Source organism: Kwoniella shivajii, chromosome 1 (assembly GCF_035658355.1).
Source record: "Kwoniella shivajii chromosome 1, complete sequence".
NCBI lineage: Eukaryota > Fungi > Basidiomycota > Tremellomycetes > Tremellales > Cryptococcaceae > Kwoniella > Kwoniella shivajii.
Window position 1 is genome coordinate 79760 of NC_085908.1, and position 14909 is coordinate 94668.

The 14909-nt window shown below is 47.5% G+C and overlaps 7 protein-coding genes across 7 annotated transcripts; 4 read left to right on the forward strand and 3 right to left on the reverse strand.

Moving 5' to 3' along the window:
- Positions 1 to 311: 311 nt before the first annotated feature.
- Positions 312 to 3076, reverse strand: IL334_000030 (uncharacterized protein; the record flags this gene model as incomplete). The annotated part of the gene is made up of 10 exons (XM_062931816.1): positions 312 to 709; positions 804 to 956; positions 1019 to 1427; positions 1486 to 1564; positions 1626 to 1743; positions 1809 to 1925; positions 1992 to 2066; positions 2142 to 2739; positions 2817 to 2894; positions 2960 to 3076. The coding sequence occupies 10 exons, from the start codon at positions 3074 to 3076 to the stop codon at positions 312 to 314; spliced, it is 2142 nt and encodes a 713-aa protein (XP_062787867.1).
- Positions 3077 to 4005: 929 nt separating this feature from the next.
- On the reverse strand, positions 4006 to 5025 carry IL334_000031 (uncharacterized protein; the record flags this gene model as incomplete). Its single annotated transcript, XM_062931817.1, has 5 exons — positions 4006 to 4268; positions 4340 to 4578; positions 4645 to 4771; positions 4830 to 4854; positions 4909 to 5025. 5 exons carry the CDS (start codon positions 5023 to 5025, stop codon positions 4006 to 4008), a joined length of 771 nt encoding a protein of 256 aa, XP_062787868.1.
- A 531-nt stretch (positions 5026 to 5556) lies between these two features.
- Positions 5557 to 6944, reverse strand: IL334_000032 (uncharacterized protein; the record flags this gene model as incomplete). Its single annotated transcript, XM_062931818.1, has 5 exons — positions 5557 to 5713; positions 5763 to 5929; positions 5980 to 6181; positions 6240 to 6832; positions 6897 to 6944. The coding sequence occupies 5 exons, from the start codon at positions 6942 to 6944 to the stop codon at positions 5557 to 5559; spliced, it is 1167 nt and encodes a 388-aa protein (XP_062787869.1).
- An 812-nt stretch (positions 6945 to 7756) lies between these two features.
- Positions 7757 to 9898, forward strand: IL334_000033 (uncharacterized protein; the record flags this gene model as incomplete). Its single annotated transcript, XM_062931819.1, has 9 exons — positions 7757 to 8002; positions 8071 to 8184; positions 8262 to 8420; positions 8481 to 8585; positions 8644 to 8758; positions 8815 to 8925; positions 8986 to 9194; positions 9268 to 9643; positions 9708 to 9898. The coding sequence occupies 9 exons, from the start codon at positions 7757 to 7759 to the stop codon at positions 9896 to 9898; spliced, it is 1626 nt and encodes a 541-aa protein (XP_062787870.1).
- Positions 9899 to 11797: 1899 nt separating this feature from the next.
- Positions 11798 to 12602, forward strand: IL334_000034 (uncharacterized protein; the record flags this gene model as incomplete). Its single annotated transcript, XM_062931820.1, has 3 exons — positions 11798 to 11959; positions 12023 to 12205; positions 12282 to 12602. The coding sequence occupies 3 exons, from the start codon at positions 11798 to 11800 to the stop codon at positions 12600 to 12602; spliced, it is 666 nt and encodes a 221-aa protein (XP_062787871.1).
- A 464-nt stretch (positions 12603 to 13066) lies between these two features.
- Positions 13067 to 13369, forward strand: IL334_000035 (uncharacterized protein; the record flags this gene model as incomplete). The annotated part of the gene is made up of 1 exon (XM_062931821.1): positions 13067 to 13369. One exon carries the CDS (start codon positions 13067 to 13069, stop codon positions 13367 to 13369), a length of 303 nt encoding a protein of 100 aa, XP_062787872.1.
- Positions 13370 to 13397: 28 nt separating this feature from the next.
- Positions 13398 to 14844, forward strand: IL334_000036 (uncharacterized protein; the record flags this gene model as incomplete). Its single annotated transcript, XM_062931822.1, has 6 exons — positions 13398 to 13541; positions 13615 to 13787; positions 13843 to 14072; positions 14126 to 14158; positions 14220 to 14574; positions 14625 to 14844. The coding sequence occupies 6 exons, from the start codon at positions 13398 to 13400 to the stop codon at positions 14842 to 14844; spliced, it is 1155 nt and encodes a 384-aa protein (XP_062787873.1).
- Positions 14845 to 14909: the final 65 nt, after the last annotated feature.

Genomic DNA, 14909 nt, shown 5'->3' on the forward strand with positions numbered 1-14909 from the left:
TGTAAATTGAGTTAATGTTGCTTCACCATTTCATTCACGCGTGAGGGAATGAAGGGAACGCGTCATCCGTGGGAAAGTGGCAATTGAAACATTCATCTTCCATCGTTTTACATTCAATTCTACCAGTTACAAACGTGTACATAAATATAAGGGTAAAGAGTGCAAGGACTACGATATCCTGTGCGTTTTACATGCCTCATGCGTCTCGGGAGCGGAAGGTTGACTATGCGTCTCAGCGGCCCCGAGACTACTTGCAGGGTCAGGCGCCGTATCGACCATTGAGGTGGTGTGTGTGGGATCATTGCGTGAGATCATATGGGGAATCCCAGCTGGAACGGCTGCTGGACCGCGCTCCCATCCCCAAAGCATTTCTCCCAATCTTCGGGCTGTATCTCGCCCAGCAGCCGCATGAGCGAATCTCCATCTTGGCCGTGCATCGGCGGAAGCAGCCAACCGTCACTCCCAGCGCCACCGTCGCCACCGACGACAGGGATTGCATCTAGATGTGCTGCCGTCATGGAAGATGAAGAGGGATGAGAATCAGCACTTGGCTCAAGACCATATTTCTGTGGGGGTACTACCAGATTTGGAAAGTTAGATAACATTGAGACATTCGTGTCATCTTGGCCTCCTCGAGTGAGATAACGAACGATCTTTTCCGAAACGGCATTGGTGGCATCTCTTATTCCGGATGTTCCGGGAGCGATGGCTAATGGTCCATCGACAATATTATTGTTCGATTAGTCTAGCGGCGATGTCGCGATGTGTTGAAAACAGTAAATGGAGTGCGATTTCGAACTTACTGGATATAGCCTCCATTATGGACGTACATGACTGTACATCAAGGAGAGATTCGATCACGCTCGAGACTATGTCCCAGCCGTTGCGAGCAGCCTGCCCAAGTGCATTGAGGTATGCGGCAGCAGCCAGGAACAGCTGATAGGTGGTGAACCAATCTTTCGAGATGAAACAGTGTCAGCTGGATTCGATCCTGAGACGAATGGTCCTTGCGACTCACTAAATGTAATGCTGCCTGATCGATACAACTCTTTGTAAGCCCGCATCACCCTTCCTGCACTGACCAGCGTCTTGGCGAGACACTCTCGTACAGGCAGAGGACAAGCAGGAGTAGGTCGGAAAAGCAGAATCAGCGTAAGGTGATATTTTGTATGGGACCACTCGAGGCTCCAGCTATCGGCGCTGTTGGGAAGTGTTCTCCGCCAGATCTCAAGACGCTCGACAATTGAATCATACCATTCCTGTGGTGGGGGTGAGGTCGCTGAAGCGGGTCGATATAGACGGCCCAGAATCTCAGACTGAAGGATACGAAGTCGGAATCGATGAACGGCGACAACCTTGAGAGGCGATGGGTTCCCTGTCCGTATAGTGTCTTCACTGATTAAGGTATCGTCAATGAGGGAAGGGAACTACAAAGAGATATTCCGTTCAGTTATGTGACAGTGAAAGGCGGAAGAACTAACCTACCGAAGCGTTGATCCAATCATCTGGAATCGATGGCGGTCTGGATAGAACAGTACAGACGTTCCGCTCGAGGTTATACGAGCTAGAAATCCCGAAAGTCTCAGCACAGTCTCACGTTGGTCTCCTCTTCAGCTTGCACCCACATCCAGAACAGGCGACGGCGCAAGTCTTCCTCCAAAGGCGAAACGGTAAGGACTGAATCCAAGTGTAAACCAAGATCGACCGCCAGGCGAATGGCCGCTCCCGAGAGATCCCATACGTCTAGCTCGATTGTTAGCTTGTACACAAATAATGTAGTTGTGCAAGAGGCTTTTGACACTACTTACTGCCTGCTATCGGATTGTATAGCACATACTGCAGCTTGATCAGGGTGATCTGAAGTCTAGTGAGACCCGAGACACTATCCGGGTTTGGGAGGATACTTTGACCGTACTTCCACAGCACTAACATAAAACGTCGGTGAGATAAAGTATGCTTGAACGATCGATTTCAGAGCAGTCGCAACCTACCTGATGCTCGCGCTTTGTAATCGCCATACAGAGGCGATTTGAGCGGCAGAGATGTAGATGCGACCGCTAGAACCACTGTCGTTGACATGAAATACGCGTCGTTGGTGATTAGCATCAGCGGAACATGGATCATCTCACGAGGACACTTACATATAACCACGCAGATGTCGGCCCGCGGCAGTAGGAGACCATCAGTCGAAGATACAGCTTCGATCTGGCGTAGGAGGGTGGGTATGTGGAATATAGGGTACGAAGCGCCGGTGCATGTCCTGAAATGATCTACGAGAGCATTTACGACGTGAGCAGGAGGAATGAGTGATTGATCCACCATTGCCATTGAGGTGGGAGCTATAGATCCACTTTGTCTGGACAGCTCGCCTATCAGGTCGTTATCGAGTGGCAAGCCTGTAACAACTTGAGCGTCACCTGGTACGGAGATCTGGGACCAGCCGACGTCCACAACGCCTTGATCCTGAATCCCAGGTTGTTGAAGATGATGCTTCTGTTGAGCTGTCATCGTTTCGTATCGCCAATTGACGGTGGAGCTAGAAGCAGGGGTATGGGAGGCTGCGAGGGTGTGATGTGGGGCAGCATTGCTGCCCGCCCCCAACACAGGATAGGGTCGTTGACGTCGATCGGTAGGAGAGCGAGAACGTGTTCCCTTCTGGTGACGTTTGGGCGTATATGGACTGCCCACGATACTTTCGACCGCTTGTAGACGTTTTTCCAAAGCGGCTATGTAAGTCCACTGCGAAGTGTGACACCCATACCCATGGGCATTTAGCAAGCAGGCGGTAATAAACGAAAGATTGTATCCGAGCTTACAGTGTTCACCACGGACTCATACACACATTCCTTACCTAGTCTCTGACAACGTGAGCATACAGGACGTTCCCCCGTGCACTGAAGATTTAGCGAGGATAAGTAAGCCTCAAGCATATCTGAAGCAAGACACGTCCGCAACTCACCTTGATCTTCCTCTTCCGACACGCTTCACAAGCGCTCCTCTCCTGAGTTTGTCCCAACTTGAATGAGTCGGCGGACCCTCTCACCGCTGGTTGAGGTGACTTAGGCTCCCGGCTCATTTGCTTGGGCGGGTGGGGAGATGGCGTGGCGGAAAGGACACAGCGATCGGAATGTAACCACAAAAGAAACGAGCTTAGTGTTCAAAGGTTGATGTTCGAGACGTAGCGAACACCCGACATTATTACTTATATAAGCAATTCCCCAAGTACGGCAACTTTTTCGTGAATTATGGAAGAAGCTTGCCGAGCGGAGACGAGCTTCCGCTTTAGCGCTTTAAAAGTTGCACGTGGTCTCTAGTTTCCCGATACTTGGGGGTTTACTCATCGCAAACCAGGATTTACTAAATGCAGGGATAAGGGGGGGGTATTACTAAGTTCTTGAATGTGGCACGTTTTTACTACCTTTATCAGATGCAAGTACAAGAGCTTTCCGAAATTGGTTTTATAGTAATTATATGCATGAACACTTTCTATCTACTCTGTCTTCTCTACTCTCTCTTCTAGAACTCGACCAGGGCTATCGAATGGCGGTGTTTTCAAGATCGTAGGACCCCGGGAAGGTAGTGGATGCGTTGTTGTAAGATTTTCGGGATTTTCCACCACGGTAGAGAAAGAAGGAAAGGTAGGAAAGTTGATAAGTTGGTGAATAATGGCCGTAGGGATACGTATCTGGTATGTATTGAGAGCTGTTGACCAACAGAGTACAATTATGCAGGGTTGAGAGCGCTAGATGAGGTATTGACACGAAAGTGATATAAGAAGATGGATGAACGATTGATGAATGGATAGAATGATTGATGTGTCGACACGTCTCGGGGTTTCGGCGATATAAATCTCACTATATTTGATTCCGTAAATGGCGGAATTCATCCCAATCTTATTTCAACCCCCCCTTTATCCCTGCATTTAGTAAATCCTGGTTTGCGATGAGTAAACCCCGATACTTGACCTCGATATATTACTCAGCATACTCGAGTATAGATTGAAATCTATGAACGTGCCACAGCGAGCTCGGTCTTGTACCAGGCCTGCAACGCCCTCACCTCATTGGATAAAATCACAAAATCATATTTTTCCAGAGCTTTCTGCGCCGTCTCACCATCAACAACCACTATCCCTGTCTTCTTCCCGTATCTCTCCCCAGTTGAGCGAATCTTCTCTATCGCGTTAAAATAGTCGACATCATCGGGACGGGCCGGATGACGTCCCATTAGAGCCAGGGCGAGATCGTTGGGACCAATGAGGACCAGATCTATTATCAGTGCATACCCGAAATCAGCACAGTTGAGCTGGACCGGTATTAGAGTGACGACTTCAACTCACCAACACCATCCACTTGACATATCTCTTCAATATTCTGCAGCCCTTCCCGTGTCTCAATCTGCATCATCAGGAGCACACTGTCATTGGCAGCTCTGACATAATCTGCAGGAGTACTGAGACCGTGCTCGAAGCACGTGAACGGACCACCTTGGCCACGCACCCCAAGGGGAGGGAATTTGCTCTGATGGACAATGTCCCTGGCCTCGTTAGCTGTGCTGACCATAGGTACCAATACACCGCTGAGTAGCGAGACGTAAGCCAATGCTCCTATATAACGTATAACGGCGAACGAGTAGTCAACTCACTGGGTTCCGGTGTCTAGCGCTCGTTTGATTGTTTCTGGATCTGCGCTGCGGATACGTATGATAGGTGACACTCCGGAGCCAGATACGGCCGCTACCATGTCATGCATATCTGCATCTCCTATATGGCCTACAGTTCGGCTCAGTTGTAGGGATACACAATAGCAGAGCCTAGCAGAGATACTGACCGTGTTCGCAGTCTATGACTACGGCCTACATGCCACCGTCAGATTCCTTCGAATATGAAACTTGAAAATAAAGACTCACATCCACACCTGAGTGAGCAAGAACCTGAGCATTCCTCACGCCACGGAGGACGGAGAAAGTGGCGATTACCGATTCCTTATTTCGTAGTTTATTGAGTACAATGAGTTTCGGGTTCATGGTGTTTGCATTGGAATCGTCAGTCAAAGTCAAAGAGTGAGTCTGGCGGTAAGATTGTTGAGACTTCCATGTTGTCTTTTATTTGGCACAAAACAAATTCCGAATGTTTAAAGGGCGACCACTTTCCGTCTTTGTCAATTGTGTGGAGAGGCACCGGAATCAGCTGTCCGCTAAGAAGTAAATGACATGCGGTCCGATCCAAATTAGCTCGGACGATGGCAGAGAAGATACGTAGCCGCGAAACCCAATGCATAGTCATTCAGCCTCACAATTATTTGGACGTGACTGCACAGCGTCAAGAAATGCGGAGATGTAGGCGTCCTTGCCACTATACGTTAGTTATAGCGTGGTTTCGGTCCAGGCGATGTCATTGAAGTCGTAACTTTGGCGTCTCATAGTGGGGGCTAGCTTCGACATCAAGCTATTTGGATGCAAGTTTAATAGCTCATGGCATGTCTTTCGGATAAAGATCTATACGCAGAAATTAAATCAAAAGTTGGTTCATATGATATGTTTTCTATTTGGGTAATCCTACTCGTGGTCGACTACAACACGATGTATAGCCTCCGCCACATAGTCCAGATTATCTTCATTCAGTCCAGCCATCATCATCCTCCCTGTCCTCGGAACATAGATATGGTAATCATCCACCAGAGCATTGCACTGCTCCGGTGTCAAACCGCTATAACTTTAGGCTGGTCAGCAAAAGGCTTCGAACCATTGACGTATGTACTTACGCAAACATTCCCCGCTGGCGGATGATGTGAGACCAATCTCCTGGAGTTTCAAGCTTGACCAACCGATCAAAGAGCCCGTGACGCATAGCGATTATACGTCCAGATATGTGTTTCAGATCACTGTCCCACATAGCTCGAAGCTTCGGGTCCGAGCAGACCGTACTGACCTGTCAGGTATCTCAGCAAAGCCGTTCACTACGGTGACACGGTGACTCACGAGGTCGGCTCCATATTTCGGAGCACAGGAAATTTCGCGTCGCGTGAGGACTTTGAGCTGCTGCTTCACGAGCTTGGTTGACGATACCGTCCCGCAGAATACATGTAAAGCTCCTAGCCTCTCGCCGTACATGCCTGCATTCTTTGATAAACTCTGAGCCACGCACATGGCTATACCGTGAGAAGCGAACAATTCTACTGCTCTACGCAAAGGTTCCCAGGATCAGCTGATCGCCCAGAGGCATGTCTTTCTGAACTCACTGGCGATCTTGCTCAAGATTACCGCTGACAAATCCTTGGTAAGCACAATCGAAGAAGGCAAAGTGATCTTTTTCTTTAAACAGCTGGGCCAAGGCTCGCCACTGCTCGAGAGAAGGGTCACATCCCGTTGGGTTATGTCCAACAGCATGAAGGACATAGATACTCCGTGACGGAGCAGTGCGGAGACTTTGCACGAAGGAGCCAAAGTCAAGCGACTTGTTGACAGAATCGTAGTACCTATAGGATTCCGTCCTCCATCCGGCGTGCTGGAAGACATCATGATGGTTTACCCATGTTGGATCGGAAATGAACACCGTTGAGGGCCGGTCGGAGAACAGCTTAAGTATCAGGGCTCCCATGTGTACAGCACCAGTACCCCCTACTGTTTGTAAGCTGGCAATTGTACTAGTATCGACTTTGGGACCTAGAACGAGTTCCCGTGCATAGTGGAGAAACTTCGGGTGTCCCAACAGGCCGAGGTACTCGTGATCATATCCTCTGTCGGCTAGTAATCTCTCCGCTGCCAAACGAAAGCATGGGAGGATCCATGGTTGACCGGACTCACATCTGTAAGTACCGGGAGCAAGATTGACCTGAAGTACGATACAATCAGATCGTATTAGCCTTTCTCATCTTCGTTGGTACAAGTATATTCACTTTTTTTGGATGATCATCGGCTGCTAGACGGTCTTTGAGAACGTTCATACTTTTGGTTATTTGTCAGCCTGATTGTTATTGTAGCTACTGTACCTCGCGTTGAATGCTCACAAATCGATCTCGACCGGGGGCACAGTCGCAAACTCATCCTCTACTGCACACGGTGTTTTTATCACGTTCGTCATTGTGTATGTAGGAACGAGACAAGAGAAACGTCCGGAAATGTTGCGTCAGTGAGAGTAGAGATTAGCAGCTCAATATAAACGTTGCGTCCGAGATCGTTTCCCTGAACTTCACAACTGGACGGAATTGCCACTCCACCATCCTAAATCTCTGAGACGGAGAATGAGCTCCACAATGCTCGTTATTCAGCTATAATTGAACGGCGGAGCGGACCTCAAATGTCGAAAGGGCTGAAGATAGTGAATGTGTTGAGAGATAAGGATTCGGTTATGCGCGAAAACTGTCCGCGTGGTTACGTCAAATTAGGCTTCTTCCTCCCGCAGTTATGTTCAACATATGTCTGAGCGTGCAAGGTACCATTATTGGTCCTCACGTCTTCCGCCTGAATGTCCCTGACCCAGAACGATTGATCGTGCCCCATTCGTGTTGCGCAACTCACCTTGCGCGCTGTCGAAAACGATAGGAGCTATTGTTCCGCTATTCCCTCCACCCCTTATCTTGTCTTTCCAGCTCTCTCATGCGGAAAGTAGCACTGATGGGGCCTGTATTGACATAAAACCATCAAGCAGATATTCCCAACGATTTATCTTCCCTTTCATTAACCCCCCACACTTTCACCAATATCTATTATTTCTGAATTTCTGATGAACAACGGCAAAATACATAACGAGCAATCGATGTCAGAGGTCGATGTGGAGAAAGTCCGTGACGTCGACGTTCAGGTCAAGAACGCCGATATACTGCCTGAACCCGAGAAGCTTCAGCGTAAATTACGATCTCGTCATGCTTCCATGTTAGCCCTCGGTGGAGCCATTGGGACGGGTCTGATCATCAATTCCGGCTCCGGTCTCGCTCACGCCGGTCCAGTGGGTCTGCTTCTCGCTTTCATCTACGTCGGCTCGCTGTGCTATGCCATGATGTGTGTGAGTCAAAGGTTCATTCATCGTTGGTCCATACGCCGCCCCAATGTACTGATTCTATGTCTCCGTAGGCATTAGGAGAGATGGCAGCGTTCTTGCCTCATCAGAAAGGCTTCCCAGGTCATGCCACTCGTTTCGTGGGACCGAGTTTCGGAGCCGCCACGGGTATAGCTTACTGGTTGAAGGTGAGTAAATAAAGAAGCATAGTCTTAGCGCCCTTGTATCAGAAAACGAAACACTCTACTGAAACAAACATTCACAGTATCTTATCGGAACTGCGACCCAGTATTCTGCCTGCGCCGTGATCATCAATTACTGGATACCCACCTCAAAAGTTAACAACGGTGTTTGGATTGCCATCTTCATTGTCTTGACTGGAGTCCTTCAATTCATGCCAGTCAGATACTTTGGCGAGTTTGAGGTGAGGACTAACTGCCTACATAACCGAGACGATGTATACTGACAAACCTCTGTATATCAGTTCTGGTGCTCTACATTCAAAGTCATCGTCTTAACCGGTTTGATGATCTTCGCCCTCGTTGCTGATTGTGGTGGATTGCCCCCTCACGAATATATTGGCTTCAGAGTGAGTGTTGCTCTGGCAGGCAGCAAGATTTTTCAAGTAGCGCTGACAACCATAATAGACTTGGAAACAGATGCCCTTTGTTGAGTATCTGGTAAAGGGAAGCCTCGGTCGCTTCCTCGGGTTTGTCAGCGCTCTCATCACAGCGATTTACTCATACACTGGCTCCGAGATGGGTAAGTGGACATATACGTTTCATTGGATAATAGTATTGGCTGATTATCTGCTGTAGTGGGTATCGCCCTTGGAGAGATGAGCAATCCGAGAAAGAATGTTGCCCGAGCCGTCCGCGCATGCTTCTATCGAGTTTTGTTCTTGTATTGTGGCTCGATTTTCTTTGTCGGTGAGATATCATCTCGCGCTACAGTATTTTAGGTGGCAAATGAGCTCATTGTCCATCCAGGCCTTATCGTACCCGCGAACTCCAAGCTACTGTTGGCGGCGAACAGTAATTCAACTAACGCAAATGCCTCACCGTTTGTGGTCGCCATGTCGATCGGAGGCGTCAAAGTTCTACCTCACATCATCAACGCGGCCGCTCTCATTTTTGTCGCATCTGCTGCCAACTCGGACGCCTATGTCAACTCGAGGACTGCATACGCGTTGGCTGCTGTAAATACCCCTGACTTAGCCCGATTAAAGACACGATAGGGTTTCGATGCTGACCAATCTATTTTGGGCTCAGGATGGTAACCTGCCCAAGATCTTCCTTCGGACCAACCGATTCGGAACACCCTGGTTCTCCGTGCTTTGCACAATGACATTCTCCTGCCTTGCTTTCACCGCTTGTCAGACTTCGGCGTTCGTCGTTTTCAAATATTTCGTCTCGGCTGTCACCCTCATGTCGACCATCGTGTGGATGATGATCATGTTCACCCACCTCCGATTCATCCGAGCCTGTCGGGTGCACGGTATTGACCGCCAGTCCCTGCCATACGTATCGAAGTTGAACCCATTCCTGTCATGGTGGGGGATCATAGGCACGGGGATTGTCAGTATCACCAAAGGCTTCGACGCCTTCATCCACAAATTCAACAAGATCAGCTTCGTCACCAATTACAGTTCGTGTCCCTCCGGCTGAATCTTGAAGACAGAGATGCAAAGCTGACTTTATCACCCTTACAGTTGCCTTCCCTGTAGTACTGGTGGCTTACGTCGTGTTCTCCTTGAGGTACAAGGAATGGATTACTCCTATTGAACACCTGGATCTCAGCGGTACTCGTGTATTCCAAGGAGACGAGCTCGATGAGGAGGAATATGAGCCTGAGCGTAAGGCCGGAGTCATCGGATGGTTGAAATATATGTGGACCTCGTAGGTAGCGAAGCTGCAATAATGTGGTGATTCAAAAAATCCTTGCATATAACCATAACTTAGAGGAGGAGTGTTATTCGAGAGATGGATCCGATAGAAGCGAGGTTTGGTCATCCACTTGAAGTCTAGTTTGTTTTGTATGACGTCTTTTGTAAACATATAGAGATGACAGAATCCAGCGGGATCTCAGAAGATGTTTTGCGTGATCAAGGAATCGATGAGAACATGAATATGGAAATACATCTGCTATATGCCAAGAATTTATGGGTTCTGTGTTTGCGGAGCAGACCATATCAGATACTAGGGCCGACATGTCCCATTGATGTATTTGTATCCGTGTTCCTCGTTACAAGCCAATACGACGCATCGTCCCTGATCGCAAATGACTCTGTTATCGAGCACGCCAACTAGGGATGTGCAGCTATGTGACGCATCCAGGTCAAGGCTAATGATAATAATCTGTCAAAGACGAATTGATAACTTACTCTTCACCAGCGGTCCCGTTATGATCGGGCTGCGTCTCACCGAACTCTCCATTCAAGCATCCACCGCATGATTCAGATTCACTTGCAATATCGATACACTAGTCAATACTGAACAGTTAACATTCTTGAATCTTCAGATGTTAGGACTATCTCTTACCTCATAGTCTGATACATTTCCTGCAAGCGTATTACAAGCAGTCAATCCAATAGGACAGGGACTTGCATTTGCGAAGGATCTATCCTGTAGCCTCCTCTTACGGATAGCAAGTTGGCTAGGCTCAGGTGGTCCGGTCCCAACATATTTATAAACTCGATAATTGTCAGGAACATTGTCGCATACCACCTTATCCAGTGTTTCGTAGGGGGCCACGTTGTATGAACCTCCACAACGACAATGAAGCTGATATGACATCGTTGAATTTGTAGCTTCCGTGACTATCCAATTAATGGAAAAGCACTCTCCGACACAGTCATCGAACGAATCAACGTAAAAATCTAGGAAATTTGACGCTCCCACAACAGAAAAACAGCCTTGGAAATCGAAAATGGATTCGGCAAGCCAAGCCTGTGTACGATGATAGTCAGCACCATGATCAAACTCTGAGATGCAAGATTCTCACTTCATAAGTCGATCCGACCTGACAAAGAGAATATTTTTCACCTGGTGGCGGGATATATGAGCATACACAGCTTGAGTCTTCTTGTTCGGGAGTGTAAAAGCCATAAAGTCTGGGATAGAATCTGCTGAGGACACGATAGCAATTTCTCTAGGAGGAGAGAGGATAGTCTCAGCATACTGCTGATGTCCCTAGAATGGAGAACGGTGTATGCACGTCACTTACAGCACAGTCGTAGCCGGAGAATTGCTGACGGGCAAGAGCCCCACCATAGAAGTCGTTTCGCGGATTGAGATAACAGCCAATATTAGTCGACATCTGACCAATCACTGGTGCCAAACCCCACAGAAACAAAATCGAGAGCATTGGGCAGAAACGCATAGCGATTGACGTAGGTGTCAGTATGTAGCCGGTAAAGGTATGTGAGGAAAGGATAACAAAACTGATTCACGAAAAGCAAAAAATGCGCTGGAGATATAGGAAAACAGATATACGAGACTTGATTGTCAACTGTCATGGGAGGGAAGGTCACCAGGCATCACCATCAAATACCTTGTTCGCTTCAGAAGATCACACCTGTGTAGGGAAAATCAAAGCGCTGATCGAAGAGACGGAAAATGATCGTCTTACACAAAGACTTAACGTTGACGAGCAGGTGACGGGGATATTGATTGTTCTTTCGCGCCACCCCGAGAATCAACCTGTCTCAGAATGAGTTCACATTCAGCGTGATATTTTCTTCTTCTCCATCTCTAAATGTTCCATCGCGTATCGAAAAAATCTCCAAATCCTACGTTCAGCATGATATCCATAAGTCAGATTCTCGCTGTATGCTTATTGTTCTTCCCTTCCTTGTTGAAAGCTCAGAACACTGCTTTCATGGGCTGCTTTTCCATTCCTAATCAGGGTCTATCTGGAGTATCCGTGCAAAGTGCTTTAACATTTGACCCGTCTGGATGTGCGGTGAGTTCCTGTATCGCATCTTCAGTATAAGTGACATCTCTAAACAACCTGCATTGTAATCAGACAGAGTGTCGTCGCCTGCCTGAAGGAGGCTTTTCCCCCGTCAACTATGCTTTGTATTCTGCCAATATATTGATTGGTCAAGAGGTACAAGCACACTGCTTGTGCACCAATGATATCCCCTTGAATGCTGATTACGATGGTCCAGGTGGTTCATTGGGCTGTCAAAACGATTCAGACTACGCTGTACGTCCTCATCATGCATCGGATAGGCAATTGAGTAACATCGCTGATCGCCGTTTTTTGTTTTTTTCCCGATCAGGCTGAGCTGGTCGACACTCCAGTCACTTTCAAGGGATGTTTCTCTACTCTATACGACGAAATGGCAGTTTTCGATTCGGTCTCAGCTACTTATCCAGGATGCGCAGAACTCTGTGCGAATTATGAGTTTATCGCTATTAACCACGGGCCAGCCGATGGGAATATTCGATGTCGATGCTCACCTTTCATCCTCTATGATCCTGCCTCTGCTGTGGTGTGTATGGCGGAAGATAACAACTATCTCATCTACCAGAATACTCCAAGCCCTCAGCCTTCCGGTCGACCTTCAAAAAGGGATAAAAAGCAGCTGTGGACTCCATGAAGTGTGACATGCAAAGGTCAACGAAACGGGGTGGCTTATTCTGTAGAGGGGGGACGAAAGGCTTATGTGTGTTGTTCCTTACTTATGCCGCTGTTAAGCACGATGTTATGCCCATGCCCACTTTGACTTTCAGAATGCGAACAATCAAATTATCCCAAAGTGCAAAAGCCTAGATGGAATCCAATCGGTCCGACTGTAACCGAAGTCATCTGACCATTTGACCATTTGACCATTGACCATTGCTCATCGCTGTTTAAACCACTTTTGATTGGATCGGACCCGAAATTCCCGAAAAACGGACAAAATAAAGTTATAAACGAATTTTCGAGGAAAAAGTGAACTGTCTCGATTAACTTATATTGGTACAGTATAGTTAGGTACACACCACCATGTCTGTTTTATGAGAATGTATTGTCTATGCATCACCTTCTTCCACCACAAAAACGTTCTCGAGTACATACAAGATGGACATACCAGTTGATCTCCCTCCAGATGACAAAGCACAAAACACCCAAGTAGACAGACAGGTCGATAAACGAGCTCTTCGTTCTGCTCTTCTCAAACTCGACTCTTTCTTACTCCCATTATGCGCTTTTCTATACTTCCTCAATTTCTTGGACCGTTCCAATATCGGAAATGCCAAAGCAGCCGGTCTTCAGACAGACCTTAAGCTTACCAACAGACAATACTCAATTGCGCTCACGGTCACCTATGTACCTTACATAGCGGCTGAACTTCCTCTGACTTTGGCCATGAAGAAAGTGTAAGTGAATAATCGGAAGTTCAACGTTGACAATGAATAGTGGGCCACATCTCCTACTTCCAACTCTAGTCATGTCATGGGGACTAGTCACTCTTTTCCAAGGTTTCGTGAACAGTTATGGAGGACTTATAGCAGCTCGTTTCTTCCTTGGTCTGACGGAGGGGGCTATTTTACCAGTGAGTAGCTAGCATGTGCCTTCTGGATTCTTGCACCGTATACCTTCATATGCTCAAAGAAAAACTGCTTTAGGGGCTTGTCACCTATCTCTCGTCGTTCTATCATCGACAAGTCCTCGGTAAAAGGTTGGCATTCTTCTTCTCAGCAACGTCTCTAGCGGGAGCATTTTCAGGTCTGCTGGCGGCTGCTATCCTCAACATGGAGGGTATTTCGGGAAAGAGAGGCTGGCAATGGATATTTATATTGTGAGCCATCCTTTATCAATGCAGCCCTCCTGCTCCAGCTCATCATCACATATAGGGAGGGACTCTTAACTGTCGTTTGTGGAGCCATCGCTTTCTTCATCCTTCCCCGTGATTTGGCATCCGTGCGATACCTATCCCACGAAGAACGAGGTGCTCTCATGCTCGCTCACGACATTGATGGTGGAGCTACTGCAGAGCACGAAGTATTCTCGGTCAGACATATGCTCTCAGCCATGAGATCACCTCAACTATGGCTTGTGTTTGCTATGTTCTTCGGAAATGGAGGTGAGTTATCGCTAACGTTAGGTGTACGACCTCGCTAATCAGTTTCACTGCAGTTACATTATACTCCCTTGCCTACTTTGCACCCAGTGAGTAAACGGAGATAACGTTATGATTCTTCGATCCTATTCCACTGACGTCGATTCGTAGCTATCGTACAGGGTTTAGGTTACAAAGGGATTTCAATTCAGCTTCACTCTGTTCCTCCATACGCTTGTTCAGCTGTCTTCGCTGTACTGGCATGTTTCCTCAGTGACAAATTCCGTCACAGAGGATCTTTCGTCATTTTCGCATCTATCATTTCCATCATAGGATACGCTCTTTTCCTCAGCTCCACAAACCACCATGTACTCTACGCCAGTTTATTCCTACAAGTGATCGGAGCATACACTATGGCACCTCTTCTCTCTACTTGGATGCCAAATAATTTGGCACCATACTACAAAAGAGTGACAGGAATTGCTTTTGGTTTCATCTCAACCAATTCCGGTGGAATCCTGTCCACGTAAGTTTACCTTTTTGAGCATTCAGACATCTAGCTGACAAAATATCTAGCTGGCTCTTCCCAACAACCGATGCACCTAGATACAAGAAAGCTACATGGACAGCTCTTGGTTTGAGTGTCTCTATAGTCGTTCTGGCCGTTGCGAATTCAGCTTTCCTCAGCTTACAAAATAAAAATCGGGACTCTGCCCCCGCTGAAAATCTCGAAGATTCAGTGGACTCGTTGGATGGATTAGGCGACAAGGAGCCCCGATTCCGTTACATAACATAAGCATGTGTGAAGCAGACTCGAATAGTATGCATATAACCAGATGTACACTATGGCACGGACATACG